This window comes from Aquarana catesbeiana, linkage group LG04 (assembly GCF_042186555.1).
Source record: "Aquarana catesbeiana isolate 2022-GZ linkage group LG04, ASM4218655v1, whole genome shotgun sequence".
Lineage (NCBI taxonomy): Eukaryota > Metazoa > Chordata > Amphibia > Anura > Ranidae > Aquarana > Aquarana catesbeiana.
The window spans coordinates 368,269,415-368,292,057 of NC_133327.1; the positions used below are offsets into that span (position 1 = coordinate 368,269,415).

The 22,643-nt window shown below is 44.8% G+C and overlaps 1 protein-coding gene across 4 annotated transcripts in view; it reads left to right on the plus strand.

The window, feature by feature from the left end:
• The window catches only part of ARMC2 (armadillo repeat containing 2), a 271,525-nt gene that overhangs the window by 205,442 nt on the left and 43,440 nt on the right, over positions 1–22,643 (plus strand). For all 4 annotated transcript variants that reach the window (XM_073627047.1, XM_073627048.1, XM_073627044.1 and 1 more), the window contains 3 exons: positions 10,868–11,088; positions 16,116–16,261; positions 18,250–18,349. In XM_073627047.1, coding sequence (XP_073483148.1) covers positions 10,868–11,088; positions 16,116–16,261; positions 18,250–18,349 — 467 coding nt within the window. The remainder of the gene's footprint in view (positions 1–10,867; positions 11,089–16,115; positions 16,262–18,249; positions 18,350–22,643) is intronic.

Below are 22,643 nucleotides of genomic sequence, written 5' to 3' on the forward strand. Positions count from 1 at the left end.
CCCCCCCCCCCCCCCCCGTCACAGTAACACCAAGCAGTTTTTTTTTTTTTCTGATTACTGCATTGGTGTCAGTTTGTGTGGTAGGGCAGTTAGTGTTAGCCCCCTTTAGGTCTAGGATACCCCCCTAACCCCCCCTAATAAAGTTTTAACCCCTTGATCACCCCCCATCACCAGTGTCACTAAGAGATCGTTTTTCTGATCGCTGTATTAGTGTCACTGGTGACGCTAGTTAGGGAGGTAAATATATAGGTTCGCAGTCAGCGTTTTATAGCGTCTGGGATCCCCATATACTACCTAATAATAACGGTTTTAACCCCTTGATTTCCCCCTAGTTAACCCTTTCACCAGTGATCACCGTATAAGTGTTACGGGTGACGCTGGTTAGTTTAATTTTTATAGTGTCAAGGCACCCGCCGTTTATTACCCAATAAAGGTTTAGCCCCCTGATTGCCCGTGATATAACTTAGGTTTTAGGGTCTGCGTCGCCCCAGGCAGCGTCGGGTTAGCGCCAGTACCGCTAACACCCACGCACGCAGCATACACCTCTCTTAGTGGTATAGTATCTGAACGGATCAATATCTGATCTGATCAGATCTATACTGGCATCCCCAGCAGTTTAGGGTTCCCAAAAACGCAGTGTTAGCGGGATCAGCCCAGATACCTGCTAGCACCTGCGTTTTGCCCCTCCGCCCAGCTCAGCCCAACCCACCCAAGTGCAGTATCGATTGATCACTGTCACTTACAAAACACTAAACACACATAACTGCAGCGTTCGCAGAGTCAGGCCTGATCCCTGCGATCGCTAACAGTTGTTTTTGGTAGCGTTTTGGTGAATTGGCAAGCACCGGCCCCAGGCAGCGTCAGATTAGTGCCAGTAGCGCTAACACCCACGCACGCACCGTACACCTCCCTTAGTGGTATGGTATCTGAACGGATCAATATCTGATCAGATCTATACTAGCGTCCCCAATAGTTTAGGGTTCCCAAAAACGCAGTGTTAGCGGGATCATCTCAGATACCTGCTATCACCTGCGTTTTGCCACTCCGCCCAGCCAAGCCCACCCAAGTGCAGTATCGATTGATCACTGTCACTTACAAAACACTAAACGCATAACTGCAGCTTTCGCAGAGTCAGACCTGATCCCTGCGATCGCTAACAGTTTTTTTGGTAGCGTTTTGGTGAACTGGCAAGCACCAGTGGCCTAGTACAACCCGGTCATAGTCAAACCAGCACTGCAGTAACACTTGGTGACGTGGCGAGTCCCATAAGTGCAGTTCAAGCTGGTGAGGTGGCAAGCACAAGTAGTGTCCCGCTGCCACCAAGAAGAAGACAAACACAGGCCCATCGTGCCTATAATGCCCTTCCTGCTGCATTCACCAATCCTAATTGGGAACCCACCACTTCTGCAGCATCCGTACTTCCCCCATTCACATCCCCAACCAAATGCAGTCGGCTGCATGAGAGGCATTTTCTTTATGTCCTCCGGAGTACCCCTACTCAACGAACCCCCCCAAAAAAGATGTGTCTGCAGCAAGCGCGGATATAGGCGTGACACCCGCTATTATTGTCCCTCTTGTCCTGACAATCCTGGTCTTTGCATTGGTGAATGTTTTAAACGCTACCATACACTAGTTGAGTGTTAGCGTAGGGTACAGCATTGTACAGACTAGGCACTCTTTCACAGGGTCTCCCAAGATGCCATCGCATTTTGAGAGACCCGAACCTGGAACCGGTTACAGTTATAAAAGTTACAGTTACAAAAAAAAGTGTAAAAAAATAAAAAAAAATAAAAAAAAAAACACAAAAAAATAATAAAATTAAAAAAAAATAGTTGTTTTATTGTTCTCTCTCTCTCTCTATTCTCTCTCTATTGTTCTGCTCTTTTTTACTGTATTCTATTCTGCAATGTTTTATTGTTATATTTTATCATGTTTGCTTTTCAGGTATGCAATTTTTTATACTTTACTGTTTACTGTGTTTTATTGTTTAACCATTTTTTTGTCTTCAGGTACACCATTCAGCTGCAGCGCGTATTTATTTATCTTGACAGCAACAGCGTTTGCTCCCACAATATATAAAGCAGTGACTCCAGCGGAGGTGATATATGCCAAAGCATGGGGGCAGCAGGGGCGGAGGAGCGATTTGCTCCTAACTTTTGGGGCGGATGCCCCATGCTTCGGCATATATAAATGGTGCATGTATGCCCATCATTAGAAGTGGGTGGATGAAGGGAGGCATTCTAATGGTGGGCATACCCACCGATCAATCTCTTTTTTTCGTTCAGCCCACAGGCTGCATGAAAAAAAAAGATTACAATATATGTCCAACAGTATGTTACTGGACTTTGAGTGGTTATACCAGAATGATGACTGCAGGTATAGGTATCATCTTGGTATCATTCTTTTCAGCCAGCGGTCGGCTTTCATGTAAAAGCCATCCTAGTGGCTAATTAGCCTCTAGACTGCTTTTACAAGCAGTGGGAGGGAATGCCCCCCCCCCCCCCCACCGTCTTCCATGTTTTTCTCTGGCTCTCCTGTCGCAACAGGGAACCTGAGAATGCAGCCGGTGATTCAGCCAGCTCACTATAGAGCTGATCAGAGACCAGAGTGGCTCCAAACATCTCTATGGCCTAAGAAACCAGAAGCTACAAGCATTTCATGACTTAGATTTCGCCGGATGTAAACAACGCCATTGAGAAATTGGGAAAGCATTTTATCACACCGATCTTGGTGTGGTCAGACGCTTTGAGGGCAGAGGAGAGATCTAGGGTCTAATAGACCCCAATTTTTTCAAAAAAGAGTACCTGTCACTACCTATTGCTATCATAGGGGATATTTACATTCCCTGAGATAACAATAAAAATGATTAAAAAAAAAAAAGAAAATGAAATGAACAGTTTTAAAAATAAGATAAAAAAGAAAGAAAAAAAAACAAAAAACCCTGTCCCCTCCTGCTCGTGCGTAAAGGCGAACGCAAGCGTCGGTCTGGCATTAAATGTAAACAGCAATTGCACCATACATGTGAAGTATCACCGTGAAGGTCAGATCGAGGGCAGTAATTTTAGCAGTAGACCTCCTCTGTAAATCTAAATCTAAAGTGGTCACCTGTAAAGGCTTTTAAAAATGTATTTAGTTTGTCGCCACTGCACGTTTGTGCGCAATTTTAAAGCATGTCATGTTTGGTATCCATGTACTCGGCCTAAGATCATCTTTTTAATTTTAACAAACATTTGGGCAATATAGTGTGTTTTAGTGCATTCAAATTTAAAAAAGTGTGTTTTTTCCCCAAAAAATGTGTTTGAAAAATCGCTGCGCAAATACTGTGTGAAAAAAAAAATGAAACACCCACCATTTTAATCTGTAGGGCATTTGCTTTAAAAAAATATATGTTTGGGTTCAAAGTAATTTTCTTGCAAAAAAAATAATTTTTTCATGTAAACAAAAAGTGTCAGAAAGAGCATTGTCTTCAGGTGGTTAGAAGAGTGGGTGATGTGTGACATAAGCTTCTAAATGTTGTGCATAAAATGCCAGGACAGTTCAAAACCCCCCATTTTGGAAAGTAGACACCCCAAGCTATTTGCTGAGAGGCATGTCGAGTCCATTGAATATTTTATATTGTGACACAAGTTGTGAGAAAAAGACAAATTTTGTTTTGTTTGTTTTTTTTTTTTTTTGCACAAAGTTGTCACTAAATGATATATTGCTCAAACATGCCATGGGACTATGTGAAATTACACCTCAAAATACATTCTGTTGCTTCTCCTGAGAACGGGGATACCACATGTGTGAGACTTTTTGGGAGCCTAGCCGCATACGGGACCCCGAAAACCAAGCACCGCTTTCAGGCTTTCTAAGGGCGTACATTTTTTATTTCACTCTTCAGTTTCAGAGGCCATGGAATGCCCAGGTGGCCCAAAACCCCCCAAATGACCCTATTTTGGAAAGTAGACACCCCAAGATATTTGCTGAGAGGTATAGTGAGTATTTTGCAGACCTCACTTTTTGTCACAAAGTTCTGAAATTTTAAAAAATTAAAAAAAACATTTTTTTTCTTGTCTTTCTTCATTTTCAAAAACAAATGAGAGCTGCAAAATACTCACCATGCCTCTCAGCAAATAGCTTGGGGTGTCTACTTTCCAAAATGGGGTCATTTGGGGGGGGGGGGTTGTGTTATCTTGGCATTTTATGGCCTTCAAAACTGTGATGGGTAGTGAGGAGTGAAATCAAAAATTTACACCCTTAGAAATCCTGAAGGTGGTGATTGATTTTCGGGGCCCCGTACGCGGCTAGGCTCCCAAAAAGTCCCACACATGTGGTATCCTCATACTCAGGAGAAGCAGCTAAATGTATTTTGGGGTGCAATTCCACATATGCCCATGGCCTGTGTGAGCAATATATCATTTAGTGACAACTTTTTGTAAATTTTTTTTTTTTTTGTCATTATTTAATCACTTGGGACAAAAAAAATAATATTCAATGGGCTCAACATGCCTCTCAGCAATTTCCTTGGGGTGTCTACTTTCCAAAATAGGGTCATTTTGGGGGGGGGGGGGGGGTTGCACTGCCCTGCCATTTTAGCACCTCAAGAAATTAGATAGGCAGTCATAAACTAAAAGCTGTGTAAATTCCAGAAAATGTACCCTAGTTTGTAGACGCTATAACTTTTGCGCAAACCAATAAATATACGCTTATTGACATTTTTTCTACCAAAGACATGTGGCCGAATACATTTTGGCCTAAATGTATGACTAAAATTGAGTTTATTGGATTTTTTTAATAACAAAAAGTAGAAAATATCATTTTTTTTCAAAATTTTCGGTCTTTTTCCACTTATAGCGCAAAAAATAAAAACCGCAGAGGTGATCAAATACCATCAAAAGAAATCTCTATTTGTGGGAAGAAAAGGACGCAAATTTCGTTTGGGTACAGCATTGCATGACCACGCAATTAGCAGTTAAAGCGACGCAGTGCCAAATTGTAAAAAGTGCTCTGGTCAGGAAGGGGGTAAATCCTTCCGGGGCTGAAGTGGTTAAAGTGTTGTTCGGTAGGCAGGTGCAGCGTAGTATACATGCTTGCAAACTTGTTGCTTAAATGCATGTTTAATTATACATGTTTGGTTGTATCTCCAGTATAGTTTGCGTTTGGTCTGCAGAAGCTTATTTTTTTCACTGTTCTGAAACAGTATAGAGGCTAAATTGGATGCATATGTGCTTGGCTGCATAGTTGCATAAGCACACGCTTCCATAAATGCATGCTTCCCTAGATGCATATTGCTTAAACACATGCTGGCATGTTTTCATTTGTACTGCATATGTATGTTTATTTACATTAAGCTGTATACATATGTACTTGTTTTCCTGGGACTACATACAAATGTGCTTATTTGCCTAGGACTACTTACATATGTGCTTATTTGCCTAGGACTACATAAATATGTGCTTATTTGCCTAGGACTACATGCATATATGCTTGTTTGCCTGGGGGTACGTGTGTGTGTGTGCTTATTGGCCTTGTACTGCATACATAAATGCATGATTGGCAAGAATACTTGTATACCTGCATGTTTGCATACCTAGGCACTTGCATAACTGGGTACTTGCAGACCTAAGGGGTTGCATAGAGGTAAACCAACATTGTTTTGGGCCTGCTTCCTTGGAGGACTGTATATTCGGTTGGCTAATATAGTTGCTGCGTTATTTACCTGTTATACCAGTTAAATGGTTCCAGAAAAGAGAGGCAGCTGGGGGAGGCAGGGGCACCGCTCTCAGGTTCAGGGATCTGGCGGTGTCCACATCTCCCGATGAACAATGGTGTTGGGTGCATCTGAGCCACTGTGGTGTTCGGCATTGCAGTGTTTCCTGTCGCATTCATTTTTTGTCAGACTGCGGCTGCATCACCTTGATCATGCCTGATCTCGGTTGATTGAAGCTTAAGCAGGATCAAGCCTGGTTAGTATATAGATGGAAGACTGCCCAGGAATACCAGATACTGTAAGCTTTCCCCATCTGGGTGAGGGAGGCATCCTGAGGCGGCTTTGTTTTGGGAGGATCTTAGAGCAGTCTCTGAGGTGGTTTGTTCCATCTTTAGCCAGCAGAAACATGGTAGGTTAAGTGCACCTCTTGGGACTGCCTAGATCTGCTACAGAGTAGTCAGTCTTTTGCCTTGCATTTGCTCTTGGAGCAGAAGTTATGGGCTCATTATTGTGAGACAATTAAATGGTAGCAGTTCCAAAACCAAATAGGGACATATCTTAAAATCTCAAGCCGCTGAACATCCTTCTGTGTTCAGATAGGCTAGATCTGTTCAGTGATGACCTCTCTGAAAGAAGTAGATTTTGGGGTCCATAATCATCTGTAAACGCACATCTTCATGTGGCGGTTTGTCTCCAGGCTCATCAAAGATTTCTGTAATTGCAGTGGAAAGCTGGGTTTTTTTTTGTGAATCTTCCCTTTGGGTTGGCCACAGCTCCGAAGGGTTCACAAAGAATCTAGCCCCAGTGCTGGGCTTGCTGAAGACACCTCAATACTCATTACCTCAATAATCTTTGCTCAGCAGTCGATTCCAGGGGTTCCTTCGATGTATTTCTACAGGAGGAAGCTGTGTTTAGGTCAAAGCATGTTCCCTACATACAGCCCTACTCCAGGTCTTGGTAGAGGTTCATTCTCTCTGTCTGGAACTTGAAGATCCAGGCATTGGATTGTTGGAAGGCTCTGTTTCCGGGGTGTTGCACAGCAAAAATTGGTGGTGGTTGTTCTTCCTTTTCAGGAATTTGGAAAATAACCACTGATGCCAGTCTCTCTAAGTTGATTTGAAGCTGGCTACAGTTCAGTGGGCTTGATATCCACAGGAGAGAATACTGTCCATCAATAGCCTGGAATTTTTGACCAGTATGCCTTGCTCTGGATTATGGGGCAAACCAGTTGTAGGTTGAATTTGCAAATGTCTCTGCGGGCATATATATCAACCACCAGGGCGGCACCAGAGGCCATGCGACTCAGGGAGGTAAACCACATTCTGTCTGGGTCAGTAAAAGTGCTGTCTCTATCGCCAATACATATTCCAGGGATAGAATAGTGACAGGGGGAACTCTGCAGGGGAATCTACTAGATTACAAGTTCTTCAACAGTTTGGCACAGGTGTGTCTGGGACTGCCAATAGGGGTAGATGTACTGGTAACACCTTAAGGTCCGGTTCTCCCTTATTTGACATTTTTTCCCTGTTTCGGATTCTGCCACATCTTTTGCGAAGAATCCGTGAGGTGGTAACAATGATTTTAGTGTTGGCCGAATTAGCCCAGGAGGGCTTGGTACACTGACATAGCGAGTCTTGCGGGGGTTGCTCCTTGGACACTTTCAGTCCAGTGGAACCTGATGGTCTTGAGTCCTGTATCTCAGCACTGTTGAGCCCCTGGAAGCCAGCTTCGGGGAACTTCAATTACAGGACTTAAAAATATTTTTTTGCCTGGGGTGAAGCCAGGAAGTGGCACCCGCAGAAATATGTGAGTGGGAGATTTTCTTTTTCTTTCTCCAATCAGTAGAGGAAAGGAGTTGGCCTTAAGTACCGTTAAGGGTCAGAGTTCGTCCCTATCCATTTTTTTCCAGATGCCGTTGTTTCTCACTCCTTGTTTCATACCTCATACAGCATGTAACTTGGACAGTCCCCCCTGTCTGGCCATTCCTGTGTCCTTGGGACTTGAATTTGATCTTGACTGTCCTTGCAGAGGCCACTTTTTGAACCAAGCGGGGGATTCTGTTAGTCCTTTTATCTCAGAAGGTGGCTTCTTTGGTTGCTATCACTTCACTAAGTGGACTGTCAGAGTTGGTGGCTCTTTTATACAAGGAGTCGTTCTTGATCTCGCATCATAAGGTGATGTTTTGTCCTTATCCATTTTTATTGCCTAAAGTGGTTTATAGTTTTCACTTGAATCAGGACAGTGTCTTGCTTTTTATTTTTCTCCTAATCCACAGTCGGCAGACGAAAGATCGCTACCTACTCTAGAGGTAGTTCAGATGCTGAGGGTCTACTTGAGTTGTCGGCACATGTCAGGAATCCTGATTTGTGCTGCCAGAAGAGCCCAGGAAGAGCAGGCGGCATCCAGGTTGAATATTTAGCATTGGATCTGCCAGTTAATCAATGATGTCTATGGTTTAAATGGCAAAAACCCATTTTTTTTTTTCTGGGGAGAGATTCTCTACCAGGTGTGGGGGAGTATCTTGGGCCATCCGTCATCAGGTGTTGGTGGCCCAGGTGTACAAGACCACATTTTGATCTTTTGGTTTATACATCTACAGGATTTTTTACTAGGTCGATGTCAATAACGTAGAAGATACTGCCTTTGGCCTTAGCATATTATAAATAGCAGAGTAGGTCCTTCTCTGATGGCAGTTTCTATGATGGTGTTTCCCTCCCCTCAAGGATATTGCTTTGGGATGTCCCAAGTAGTTATTATAATAACCGGCTTTGTGTCCTGTGATGTACATTAAAGAAAATAGGATTTTTTTTCTACAGCTTACCTGTAAAATCCTTTTCTTGGCGTATATCACAGGACATAGAGGTCCCTCCCCTCTTTTTGGGAATTTATTGCTTGCTACAAAACTGATGTGCTTCCTGGTAGGAGGGGTCATACAGAGGAGGACTTCCTGTTTGATTGATCTACCAGTGTCCATTCACCAAGTAGTTATTATTATAATAACCGGCTCTGTGTCCTGTGATGTACTCCAAGAAAAGGATTTTACAGGTAAGCTGTAGAAAAAATCCAATTTTTTTTGGGACACAGTTGTGACCTGGAGAGAGAGATGGGGAAAAAACTTGAAATCTCACACACACACACACACACACACACACACACACACACACACACACACACACACACACACACACACACACACACACACACACACACACACACGTCTTGCCATCTTCCTATTTGCAGTCACCCTCCATTTCCTCAGGCACAGCGACATGCAGTGTTCTCCACATGGACCTCACATGGCCTGTCCAGTTTTGCTCAACTATTTGATGCCTCCTCAGGGAAACACCTTCCTCCTTCACAAATTCTACATCTGTTCAAGATACCATCTCATCACATACTTTACATCCACCAGGCAAAAAGTTTTGTGGGCAGTATATGCCCTCCTAGAAACTTGCGCTTCAAAACTTCACTCCTGGACACCTTCCTGGATCTGCACCGTCATAAAATGGCTGATCTATAGAAACATCTGAACTCTCTCTTTACAAAACCAGTCCACTCTACCACTTCCATCTCCTGGAACAAGGATTTGCAATCTCCAGAGGCACCAATTCCGCGTACACACGACCGGTTTTGCCGTCGGAATTAACTCCGAAGGTAACTCCGACGGAATTCCATTCAAGCGGTCTGGCCTACACACGGTCAACCCAAAGTCCAACTGTCCAGAACGCGGTGACGTACAACACTTACGACGGGACTAGAAAAAGGAAGTTCAATAGCCAGTAGCCAATAGCTTCCGTCTCGTACTTGCTTCACAGCATGCGTCGTTTTTGGTCCGTTGGAACAGCATACAGACGATCGGTTTTCCCGATAGGAATTGGTTCCGTCGGAAATATTTAAAGCATGTTTAATTTCTAGGTTTGTCAGAATTTTCAAAAAAAGAAGTCCGATGAGGCCTACACATGATCGGAATAGACGATGAAAAGCTTCCGTCTGACTTTTTCTGTCGGACATTCCGCTCATGTGCACAGGGCATTACACTCATCTTGGAAGGCTACAATACCACCTATGCTTTTGTAACAAACCAGTTTTGGCATGAACAACAATACAAAATCCTTCACCAAGCATACATCCCACCCCCAACTTCCAAAGACCATCCAGGTCTCTAACTGCCCTTTATGCAACAAACGCAGACCTTCCCTGCTCCGCAGGCTTTGGTCTTGCCCTCTCATCTCGCGTTTCTGGAATCAAGTTGAGCTTTTCGCTGCAGCAGTCCTCGGGCTTCACCTTTACAAGAACATTTACCCCCTACTATTTGGATCCCTAGAAGATCCTAACCTAGAGCTGCCTAGGTCACGGGCCAAGATCATACAATACCAAAAAGGATGGCTATCTACCTGTTACATGGCTGCTAGGAGAGCAATCCTCAAAGTGGACATCTTCCCTCCCTCCCACTATTAAAGATTTGAAATTGGACCTGCTAAGTCTCCTCAGGATAGAGAAACTAGACCTGATCTGCTCGGGTCAAAGGAAATCAATTTGTTTTCATCACAAATGGTTCTCATTTATTGGCAAAGCACTACCAACATCTGTACGACTCAGCCTTACTGATCTACCGCACACCTAGGAAGCTTTCGGATCCACCACAATAACCTTTTAGGACCAATGTCAAGGCCACATCTTTGCTTTATCCTAACCATTCATGGCCCCTTTCCCTATGGAACTATGGAATGGAGGCTATGTAGCTACTATTCATTACATTTTAAGTCCAGGCAACACTAGCACAGGAACAGTGGATTGTTTCAGGAGGCTAATAGGGATTATGTTCAATGTTTAAAGCATCATTTTTTTTATGTTTATGCTCATCCATTAGATGGTCCGAGCTCTCTGATAGCTCTGGTTATGTAAACTCTGCTTGGGTTCACTCCCACCCCTCCTCCACCACCCCCTCCACTTTAGACATCTTCAGGTTGATCTTTACCCTTCCAGTGATACAACATGTACTGTTCAATCACATGTTGATTTGTCTAATGTTTGGTTTCTTGAAAACTCAAATAAATCTTCTTTTAAAAAGGAAAAAAAAAACCCTTCTCTTGCTAGATGTAATATAAAGAGTCTGGTCATTACACAAGCTTCTTGCATACTTTGTTTTGATATCTAATCTTCTGCTTTCCTCAGGTGTATTACTAGAGGTCCTACAGAATGAAGATGTCCAGGCTAACAGTGAAGCCTTCCTTTACTGTTTGGGAACTATCAAATTTCTGTCTGGGAATACAGCTCTCCGTAGCGAGTTACTTCGAAAACGAACAGTGGAAATTCTATTGGAGTTAATGAAGCAGATCATCCATTTCAACAGCAGCCCAGAAATGGTTTCTGATATGAGCCATCTGGTAGTACAGGTCTGTTCTTTCTCATAGCTATTTCCTTATCTTGTTTGCTTTTGGTAGGCCTTTCCTTTTTTTCTGGCAAAGGAAATGGTCTCTTGCTAGATTATACACAATTGTTATCTTGTTTTGCTGCTGGCGATCTGTAAATTGCAAATAAAAATACACTTCTGACAAGACCAATTTAAGGTATTTTTCTTTGCACAAATGACTCAATAAACCCGTGTTTTACCTGGAAAGTTCAAAATTCAATAATAAAATTGGATAAAGAGCCCCCCACACAGATTTTAGTGTTTATTCACATTTTTTGAGTTTAGGGGTTCACCAGACCACAGAAAGTAAATGCAAAGTAGAATCTTGTCTTTGCAGAAGTCTGTGTGATCTACTTTCAAGCACAATGGAGACAGTGCGAGGGAAAAAAAGATGAATTTTAACTCTGTTTACGTTTAAAGAATATATTACCTGTTCTCATTGCAGTGCTTCTTTGTGTCTATGTTTAGGTTCAGCTTATATGATGTACATATACAGTAACTCACAAAAGTGAGTACACCCCTCACATTTTTGGAAATATTTTATTATATCTTTTCATGTGAAAACACTGAAGAAATTACACTTTGCTACAATTTAAAGTAGTGAGTGTGCAGCTTGTATAACAGTGTAAATTTGCTTTCCCCTCAAAATAACTCAACACACAGCCATTAATGTCTAAACCGCTGGTAACAAAAGTGAGTACACCCCTAAGTGAAAATGACCAAATTGGGCCCAATTAGCCATTTTCCCACCCCGGTCTCATGTGACTCGTTAGTGTTACAAGGTCTCAGATGTGAATGCGGAGCAGGTGTGTTAAATTTGGTGTTATCACTCACTCTCTCATACTGGTCACTGGAAGTTCAACATGGCACCTCATGGCAAAACTCTGAGGATCTGAAAAAAAGAATTGTTGCTCTACATAAAGATGGCCTAGGCTATAAGAAGATTGCCAAGACCCTGAAACTGAGCTGCAGCATGGTGGCCAAGACCATACAGCGGTTTAACAGGACAGGTTCCACTCAGAACAGGCCTCGCCATGGTCAACCAAAGAAGTTGAATGCACATGCTCAACGTCATATCCAGAGGTTGTCTTTGGGAAATAGACGTATGAGTGTTGCCAGCATTGCTGCAGAGGTTGAAGGAGTGGGGGGTCAGCCTGTCAGTGCTCAGACCATACGCTGCACACTGCATCAAATTGGTCTGCATGGCTGTCATCCCAGAAAGAAGCCTTTTCTAAAGATGATGCACAAGAAAGCCCGCAGTTTGCTGGAGACAAGCAGACTAAGGACGTAGAATACTGGAACCATGTCCTGTGGTCTGATGAGACCAAGATAAACTTATTTGGTTCAGATGGTGTTAAGCGTGTGTGGAGACAACCAGGTGAGGAGTACAAAGACAAGTGTGTCTTGCCTACAGTCAAGCACAGTGGTGGGAGTGTCATGGCCTGGGGCTGCATGAGTGCTGCTGGCACCGGGGAACTACAGTTCATTGAAGGAACCATGAATGCCAACATGTATTGTGACACACTAAGGCAGAGCATGATCCCCTCCCTTCGGAGACTGGGCCGCAGGGCAGTATTCCATAATGACCCCCAAACACACCTCCAAGAGGACCACTGCCTTGCTAAAGAAGCTGAGGGTAAAGGTGATGGACTGGGAAAGCATGTCTCCAGACCTAAATCCTATTAAGCGTCCATGGGGCATCCTCAAACGGAAGGTGGAGGAGTGCAAGGTCTCTAACATCCACTAGCTCTGTGATGTCATGGAGGGTGGAAGAGGACCCCGGTGGTAACCTGTGAAGCTCTGGTGAACTCCATGCCCAAGAAGGTTAAGGCAGTGCTGGAAAATAATGGTGGCCACACAAAATATTGACACTTTGGGCCCAAGTTGGACATTTTCAATTAGGGGTGTACTCACTTTTGTTGCTAGCAGTTTAGACATTGACTGTGTGTTGAGTCATTTTGAGGGGACAGCAAATTTACACTGTTATACAAGCTGTACACTCACTACTTTACATTGTAGCAAAGTGTAATTTTTTTCAGTATTGTCACATGAAAAGATTTAATAAAAATATTTACAAAAATGTGAGGGGTATACTAACTTTTGTGAGATACTGTATGTAGTTATATTGGTATATAATATAGAAGCTGAAGCATACCTTTGGAAACTAATTTGTATGAATATGGGTGTACATCTTGATCAGGCAGGAACAGAGGTTTCTTCAAAATGAAAGTTTGTGTTAAAAGGGAATCTGAACACTTGACTGAAAATGAAAACCATTGTAGTGGTAAATACATGCCAGGTGTTTAAAAACAAAAGGTGCTCAATGCTAGCAGATGCAGAGTGGCACTCTTGCTATTTGTAAGGACTCTTTCAGACTTGCTGTGGCGCACAGTGCCCTCTGAAGAGTGATCTGTGTTAGAATCACATTTTGGTGGGCATTTGACAGGCGGTGCGAAAAATGTATAACACCTTCTCTCTGCCTGATTTTAACCCCTATAATGCTGCACTACCACGCCACAATTGCTTATGTTGCAAGCAGTTGCTGAGTGGCCCCATAAACTCTGCACCCAAAGTTAAAAATCCCATGGGTGCAAAGTACCATGGCTGCAGCATCTGTACAGCCCCATCTAGCTGCATTGGGACAGTTCGGGTGAGCAGTACAGCTGACCCCACCCCCTTCCTGACAGCCATCTGAAACGCCACTAAAGAAGCAGTGGTCTCATTGCTCCTAAGGAGTCAGACCTTTGCAATCATCAAAGCTCATTAGAGAGTTCTAGGTCTGACTCAACACAGGTCATGTTGGATTTATGCAGAGCGTAAATGTACACGTTAATGTACACATTCTTTAAGAATCGAGTCGGCCAGATATAAATTCTGCATCCATCTTTGCCTGTTTTCCTTCCGGGTTTGTGTTCTCTGGCTCTGCGACTGGCCAGAGCCACATGACGTCACTCCCGCGCATGCGTGCGGGAGCTGTCAGTCACGGCACAGGGCTCCGAAGAAGCGGCACCAGTGGCCGTTCCTTCAGAGCGAATACGCTGAAGACATAGTTGGCGCAGTCTACAGTAAATATCTCCTAAACAGTGCAAGTTTAGGAGATTTTTACAGTACCTATAGGTAAGCCTTATTATAGGCTTACCTAAAGGTATAGGCGGTTTACTTCCTCTTTAGGACTTTTTACACCTACTGTTTTGATAAACTTGGAATTAATTTTAGCTAATTTAAACTGAACATTCAATTGGGGTTTAGGTATTACTTAAATAAAAGTTGTATTTAAAGGTTAAGTTCACCTTTGGGAACACTTTACATGTTAAACCCAATGTTAGGGTGGAACATGTAACGTGTTTCATGTGCTGCAGCCACTGCCCGCTGCCCCTCCTCCCTATGACAGCAGTATGGGGAGGAGAAGTTCCCCGTACTAGCCATCAGCTTGTGAAAGAGTGTGGCCATGCGGGGCTCCGCCCACACGGGCGTGTCGATAATACACAGAGCCCTGTGTATGACTGGAACTACCAGTCCTGACAGCCTTAGTGGCTGTCAGCTTGTAGTTCTTAATGAACTACTACGGCGCTATGGTAGTTCATTGAGTCTTCCTGTCAGTGAATATCAGCTTACGTGTAGGGGTTTACGGGTAAGCAGATATACTGACAGCGTGCAGGAGACCTGCATGGCATCTGCAATCTCTTGATCGCTGATGCAATGCTCTACAGGCTCCTCTACCTTCAAAAATATGTGCATTTATTATTTTTTGTACAAAGATAAACTTATCCTTTAAAAGATTTAATGATTTATCATCTCTTTTTGGAAACCTTTTTCTAGTTGGCCATTGTCTCTGGGACTTAAAGCAGGGAAAAGCCAAAATTCCAAAATCTTTGTTGTCATCAAAACAGGTATAGAGAGGAAATCTAAATGGGCATTTCTCATGTTAAAAGGATTTTCTCTCACTACTTAGTTTGTCTACAGAACCGGAAGTTAAAGCGGGGTTCCACCCAAATTTTGAACAATATCTGTATGTATTCTCTTCCTTGCCTAGATGCTGACATGCCGTTTAAAAAAATTTAAATCGCCGTAATTACCTTTTATTTTTCTATTCTTCTTTGCACTTCCTGGTTCTCCTCCCGTGGGAGTAGGCATGTTTCTAGCCTCTCCCAGACTCCTGGGAGCTAGTCTCAGGCTTCCCAGGATGCCACTGAGCATGTGCGGGAACGAGCAGTGAATGCTGGGAGCACAGCATTCACCACATCCAGGAAATAAATGGCTTGTGGGCTTCAAATGCCCACAATGAAGATGGAAACCGCCTGCAGTGAATAATATAAGTTATTCTTTCCGACAAAATCTGACACAGGCGGACATATTACACACAATATGTGAGTATGTAATGCTGAGAAGAAAAGTTTGTGAATGAACTAAAAAAAAAAAAAACGATAGATAGGTGGACCCCCGCTTTAAAATTTTGCAAATGGGGACACAGGTGGCAAAAAACATGGCAGAGGTTTATTCCTTTCATTGCTAGCCAAAAGGAAAACCACTGGCTTTAGCTATACTTTAATTTACCAGTTCTCACTTGTTAAAAGCAGCAGGTTGTCCTTCACCTAGATAAAAAGAAAAGCCACTCGATGTCTGTAATTGCTAGATAAGTGTTATGTTTTAACCTTATGTATGTGAGGTTACTGGTGGTACATTAATGTACACGTTCTTTAAGAATCGAGTCGGCCAGATATAAATTCTACAAAGAATATCACAGTACTAACAATATTTCTGCCTTTTTCAATACAAACACTTCCTCAAATAAATGTATGTATTCATTAAAAAGCAAACAGCAAATGTATGTTTTTTTTTAAATATCCAACCCTATGGTTTGTGAATTTTGACAGACAAATATTATTTTACCACTTTCAAACATACAATGCTTTTTGAGCAAAGATTCCTATTACTTAGACAGTATCGCCAAACCTTATTGCGTTTTATCTTCTATAATGGTGTTGACATATTGATACATATTTTATACAGCTGACTGCAACATTACGGAATCTTGCTGATCTTTCACAGTCAAGGCTAAAGTTCCTTGCATGCAATGCCTTACTTGATTTATGTATTCTTATGGAGATATACATTAATGATAAGGACATCTGTACAAATGTTTCACGGATACTCAGGTGAGTAACAATACATTCTCTAGTAAGAGCCTATTTGAACTAAAGGATATGTGCGTTTATACTGGACATGAGTGAGACTTTTGAATGCAAGCAATTGATGGTTGCTCTTTAAAAAACAATGTGTCTATGTTTTTGTGTAAGTAAAACAAATATGTTACATGTATAATTTATAGAGTGGAATGATCTTAAAATAGAAGTTCAGGATTAAAAAAAAAAACGAAAAACCTTTATACTTACCTTGGTGGATGCAGCATTCATCCATCGGCTCTGCATTGAGAACTGAGCCATCAAAAACCACTGATCGCGCAATTCTCCCCCTCCTCTCTGAGCAGAGAGCCATCACTGTCAGCCACTGGAGCGCTGAGCTGTGGAGGGGGCAGGAGGGGATGGCTCAGGCTCTAGGTGGACCGCTGAGAGGCTGAGCCTGGACCGGCTGAGTGATGTACGGGCAGAACGAACCTGTTATCAATAGGAGAAGTATAGCCAAACAACCTTTACTATACTTCTTTAAGCTTAAATCTAAATACATGACTTAAAAGTATGCCTTGCAAAAAATTAACATGACTCTTAATATGACTTCTAGAGTAACAAAGAGGTATAAAACCCAAGGTTAAATATCCAGTTGAAATACAGATATGTGAACTGTTCTACCTATCAAAAGATGCGTAATTCTGTTATTTATGATTTTGTAATTGGCACACTTCTGCAACACTGCATTGTCAGAAAGATTACTCTGCACTTTCCATAATTCAGCTTTACAGTCTCTTTTGTAGCTAGTCTGCTCATTGGAGAAATATAGTAATCTTGTTTAATTGTCCAGGAAGCAGGCTGGATGTGAAGAAATGACAAAAAGGATTTGCAAACCAAAAAAAGTAAAAAAAAAAATGTTTAGCCTGGCTGTGTAGTGTAATACTACACAGCCACAACTGTGTTGTGAATCACATGGAAAGAAGCAGAAAAGAAAGCGACAGCTAAGTGTAGTATCCAAGTTTAAAAGGTTTTAATAGCAAAGGTTTAATAACACTTACAAGAGGTGAAATATAAAAGTGCTCATCTGGTATTAGTCTTTGGATGTGGATCCTCCTAAAACTGTCCTGCAGGACCGCTGTCATCTATTCCAGCTGCTCAGCAGAGAGATGGTTGGCTTGGGAGCCTGGTGGGGCCCCAGGATGCCACACTACCCAGCATAGAATGTACGGCGGAAGTGATGTCACCGTAAGGATAGGAGGTAACAGATGAGAAGAGAAGCAAGGCTATGTGCTCAGAGCATTTGGCTTCTTCTACAGACCTGTAGAAGGAGCCAAATGCTCAGAGCGCGTAGCCTTGCTGCTTCTTTTGTAGATGGAGCCAAATGCTACGAGCGTGTAGCCTTGCTTCTCCTATCCTTCCAGTGACGTCACTTCCGCCGTGCTTTCCACGCTGGTTAGCGTGTCTTTCTGGGGCTCCTCCAGGCTCCTGAGCCAGCCATCTCTCTTCCCAACAGCTGGAACAGATGACAGCGGTCCTGCAGAACAGTTTTTGGAGGATCCACATCCAAAGACTTTGATACCAGATGAGCACTTTATATTTCACCTCTTGTGAGTGTTATTAAACTTTTGCTGGGATACTACCTTTTAACTGGGATACTATGCTTAGCTGGCGCTTCCTTCCTTTTCTGCTTCTTTCCTCTTGGATTATACAGAGCTGGTTACAACTCAAAGGACCGCAGCCACAGGTGGTCCCATGTATTCCTTTAGTGTACCCCTACAACCACAGACCAGTTACATTTTATGGATTACTCTCTACCCTGATCATTGGTATTTTTAGAGACTTACTGGTGGCTGGACTATATATATACTCTGTGCGCCAGTATCTCCACTTTCCGTTGTGAATCACAAGACTGAGTGAACAGAATTACAAATCTTTTTGCAGGTAAAATCGATTACTTATATAAACATAGATAAAATTAACTTTGATGTTTGCGTTAACTTTTAATGTTGCTATTTCAGCAAACTTTCTACATACAATGATTGCTGCACAGCTCTAGCAGATTGTTCCAAGTTTTACTCAGTGTCCTTAGCTGTACTAAATAAACATCCAAAGAAGCAGGTAAGTCTAGATTTTCTGTATATCGATTTAAGATGTCCTGTTCTGTTCTTTCCTCATAAGATGGCAGTGCTAAACAATTCACTCTATTATATTTTCTGCAGTTATATTCATGTTAAAGCTGAACTGCAAACCTATTTTAAAAACACTATATAATCAAGGTATTTATGTATTTTAAAAAAGCACAAAATGCATTTTCACCTAAAACTAACATCAGTGTTGAAACCTTCTTCTTGATATCAGCCTCTTGTAATGCCCTGCACAGAGAGCAAGGGGCAGCACTCTGAGCTAATCAGGGTTCACCAGCTTTGTACATTGCAGTCGATAGCTGAAGAACTAGTACTTTACTAGTAACCAGGATACTACACTTAGCTGGCGCTTCCTTTCTTTTCTGCTTCTTTCCTTGGTTTATACAGAGCTGGTTACAACTCTAAGGACAGCAGCCACAGGTGGTCCCATGCAGGGCCGATCCTGGGCGGGGTGCATGGGGTGCAGTGCACCCGGGTGCCACAGAGGTGGGGGCGCTGAAGCGCCAGAGTGCTCCCCTCCCTCCTCCTCCTCCTCTCCTTGTCCGTAGGCGTCTCTCCGCCGGTCACCGACGCCGCTGTGCCCATCCCCCTCCCTCCTCCTGTCAGAGGAGAAGAGCGAAACAGCTGGAGACCGGAGCGGCTGTCTCTGTGTGCAGAGAGAGACCAGCCGCGGCCGCGCAGTGACGTCACTGGAGGGGCGGTCCCAGCCCAAGCCCGACGTGTTCCACTTCTCCTCCTGTGTGTAACTCCTGCCTGCTGCCCAAGCCTGACACGCTCTGTTCACCGGGCGGCGCGGCTCCACACCGTCCTCTCCCGCTGCCGCCCGGGTGTTTTTAATTAGCCTAATGGAGGGGGGTCTGTACTAATGTAGGGGGGTTTGTCCTGGGGGTCTAAACTAATGTAGGGGGAGGTGATTTGTCCTGGGGGGGGTTTGTACTAATGTGGGGGGGTGGTTTGTCCTGGGGGGGGGTCTATACTAATGTAGGGTGGTGATTTGTCCTGGGGGTCTAAACTAATGTGGGGGGGTGATTTGTCCTGGGGGTCTGTACTAATGTGGAGGGGTGGTTTGTCCTGGAGGGTCTATACTAATGTAGGGGGGAGGTGATTTGTCCTGGGGGGTCTGTACTAATGTGGGGGGGTGGTTTGTCCTGGGGGGGTCTATACTAATGTAGGGGAGGTGATTTGTCCTGGGGGGTCTGTACTAATGTAGGGGGGTGGTTTGTCCTGGGGGGTCTATACTAATGTCCTGGGGGGGTCTATACTAATGTAGGGGTGGTGATTTGTCCTGGGGGGTCTAAATTAATGTAGGGGAGTGATTTTGTCCTGGGGTCTGTACTAATGTGGGGGGGGGTTTGTCCTGGGGGGTCTATACTAATGTAGGGGGGGTGATTTGTCGTGGGGGGGTCTGTACTAATGTAGGGGGGGATTTGTCCTGGGGGGTCTGTACTAATGTAGGGGGGTAGTTTGTCCTGGGGGGGGGTCTATACTAATGTAGAGGGGGTGATTTGTCCTGGGGGTCTATACTAATGTAGGGGGGTGATTTGTCCTGGGGGGGTCTGAACTAATGGGGGGGTGGTTTGTCCTGGGGGGTCTGTACTAATGGAGGGGGGTGGTTCTGTACTAATGGAGTGGGTGGTTTGTCCTGAGGGGGGTCTAAACTAATGTAGGGGGGTTGATTTGTCCAGGGGGGACTGAACTAATGTAGGGGGGAGGTGATTTGTCCTGGGGGGGTCTGTACTAATGTGGGGGGGGTGAATTGTCCTGGGGGGTTTAAACTAATGGGGGGGTTTGTCCAGGGGGAGTCTGTACTAATGGAGGGGTGTGGTTCTGTACTAATGGAGGGGGTGGTTTGTCCTGAGGGGGGTCTAAACTAATGTAGGGGGGTGATTTGTCCTGGGGGGGTCTATACTAATGTAGAGGGGGTGATTTGTCCTGGGGGTCTGTACTAATGGAGGGGGGGTGATTTGTCCTGAGGGTCTAAACTAATGGAGGGGGGTGGTTTGTCCTGGGGGGTCTGTACTAATGGAGGGGGGTGGTTTGTCCTGGGGGGTCTGTACTAATGGAGGGGGGGTGGTTTGTCCTGGGGGTCTGTACTAATGGAGGGGGGTGGTTTGTCCTGGGGGGGTCTGTACTAATGGGGGGGTGGTTTGTCCTGGGGGGTCTGTACTAATGGAGGGAGGTGGTTTGTCCTGGGGGGGTCTGTACTAATGGAGGGAGGTGGTTTGTCCTGGGGGGGTCTGTACTAATCGAGGGGGGTGGTTTGTCCTGGGGGGTCTGTACTAATGGAAGGGGGCAGGTGGTTTGTCGCAGGGGTCTGTACTAATTGGGGGGGTCTGTACTAATGGAGGGGGGTGGTTTGTCCTGGGGGGGTCTGTACTAATGGAGGGGGGGTGGTTTGTTCTGGGGGGTCTGTACTAATGTAGGGGGGTTTGTTCTGGGGGGTCTGTACTAATGTAGGGGGGTTTGTTCTGGGGGGTCTGTACTAATGGAGGGGGGTGGTTTGTCCTGAGGGGGGTCTGTACTAATGTAGGGGGGTGGTTTGTCCTGGGGGTCTAAACTAATGTAGGGGAGAGGTGATTTGTCCTGGGGGTCTGTACTAATGTGGGGGGGTGGTTTGTCCTGGGGAGTCTATACTAATGTAGGGTGGTGATTTGTCCTGGGGGTCTAAACTAATGGGGGGGGCGATTTGTCCTGGGGGTCTGTACTAATGTGGAGGGGTGGTTTGTCCTGGAGGGTCTATACTAATGTAGGGGGGAGGTGATTTGTCCTGGGGGGTCTGTACTAATGTGGGGGGGTGGTTTGTCCTGGGGGGGTCTATTTGTCCTGGGGGGACTAAACTAATGTAGGGGGGACTAAACTAATGTAGGGGGGAGGTGATTTGTCCTGGGGGGGTTTGTACTAATGTGGGGGGGTGACTTGTCCTGGGGGGTCTGTACTAATGTAGGGGGGTGGTTTGTCCTGGGGGTCTGTACGAATGTAGAGGGGGTGATTTGTCCTGGGGGGGCTATACTAATGTGGGGGGGGGGATTTGTCTAGGGGGTCTGTACTAATGTAGGGGGGGTGGTTTGTCCTGGGGGTCTGTACGAATGTAGAGGGGGTGATTTGTCCTGGGGGGGCTATACTAATGTGGGGGGGGGGATTTGTCTAGGGGGTCTGTACTAATGTAGGGGGGGTGGTTTGTCCTGGGGGGTCTAAACTAATGTATAGGGGGTGGTTTGTCCTGGGGGGTCTAAACTAATGTAGGGGTGGTTTGTCCTGGGGGTCTAAACTAATGTAGGGGGGGGTTGTTTGTCCTGGGGGGTCTATACTAATGTAGAGGGGTGATTTGTCCTGGGGGGTCTGTACTAATGTAGGGGGGTGGTTTGTCCTGGGGGGTCTAAACTAATGTAGGCGGGTGATTTGTCCTGGGGGTCTGTACTAATGTAGGGGGTGTGGTTTGTCCTGGCGGGTCTGTACTAATGTAGGGGGGTGGTTCGTCCTGGGGGGTCTATACTAATGTAGGGGCGGTGATTTGTCCTGGGGGGTCTAAATTAATGTAGGGGGGTGATTTGTCCTGGGGGTCTGTACTAATGTGGGGGGGTGGTTTGTCCTGGGGGGTCTATACTAATGTAGGGGGGTGATTTGTCGTGGGGGGTCTGTACTAATGTAGGGGGGGATTTGTCCTGGGGGGTCTATACTAATGTAGGGGGGATTTGTCCTGGGGGGTCTATACTAATGTAGAGGGGGTGATTTGTCCTGGGGGGGTCTGAACTAATGGGGGGGTGGTTTGTCCTGGGGGGGTCTGTACTAATGGAGGGGGGTGGTTCTGTACTAATGGAGTGGGTGGTTTTTCCTGAGGGGGGGTCTAAACTAATGTAGGGGGGGTGATTTGTCCTGGGGGGACTGAACTAATGTAGGGGGAGGTGATTTGTCCTGGGGAGGTCTGTACTAATGTGGGGGGGTGAATTGTCCTGGGGGGTTTAAACTAATGGGGGGGTTTGTCCGGGGGGAGTCTGTACTAATGGAGGGGGGTGGTTCTGTACTAATGGAGGGGGTGGTTTGTCCTGAGGGGGGTCTAAACTAATGTAGGGGGGGTGATTTGTCCTGGGGGTCTAAACTAATGTGGGGGGTGATTTGTCCTGGGGGGTCTGTACTAATGTAGGGGGGTGGTTTGTCCTGGGGGATCTATACTAATGTAGAGGGGGTGATTTGTCCTGGGGGGTCTATACTAATGGAGGGGGGGGGATTTGTCCTGAGGGTCTAAACTAATGGAGGGGGGTGGTTTGTCC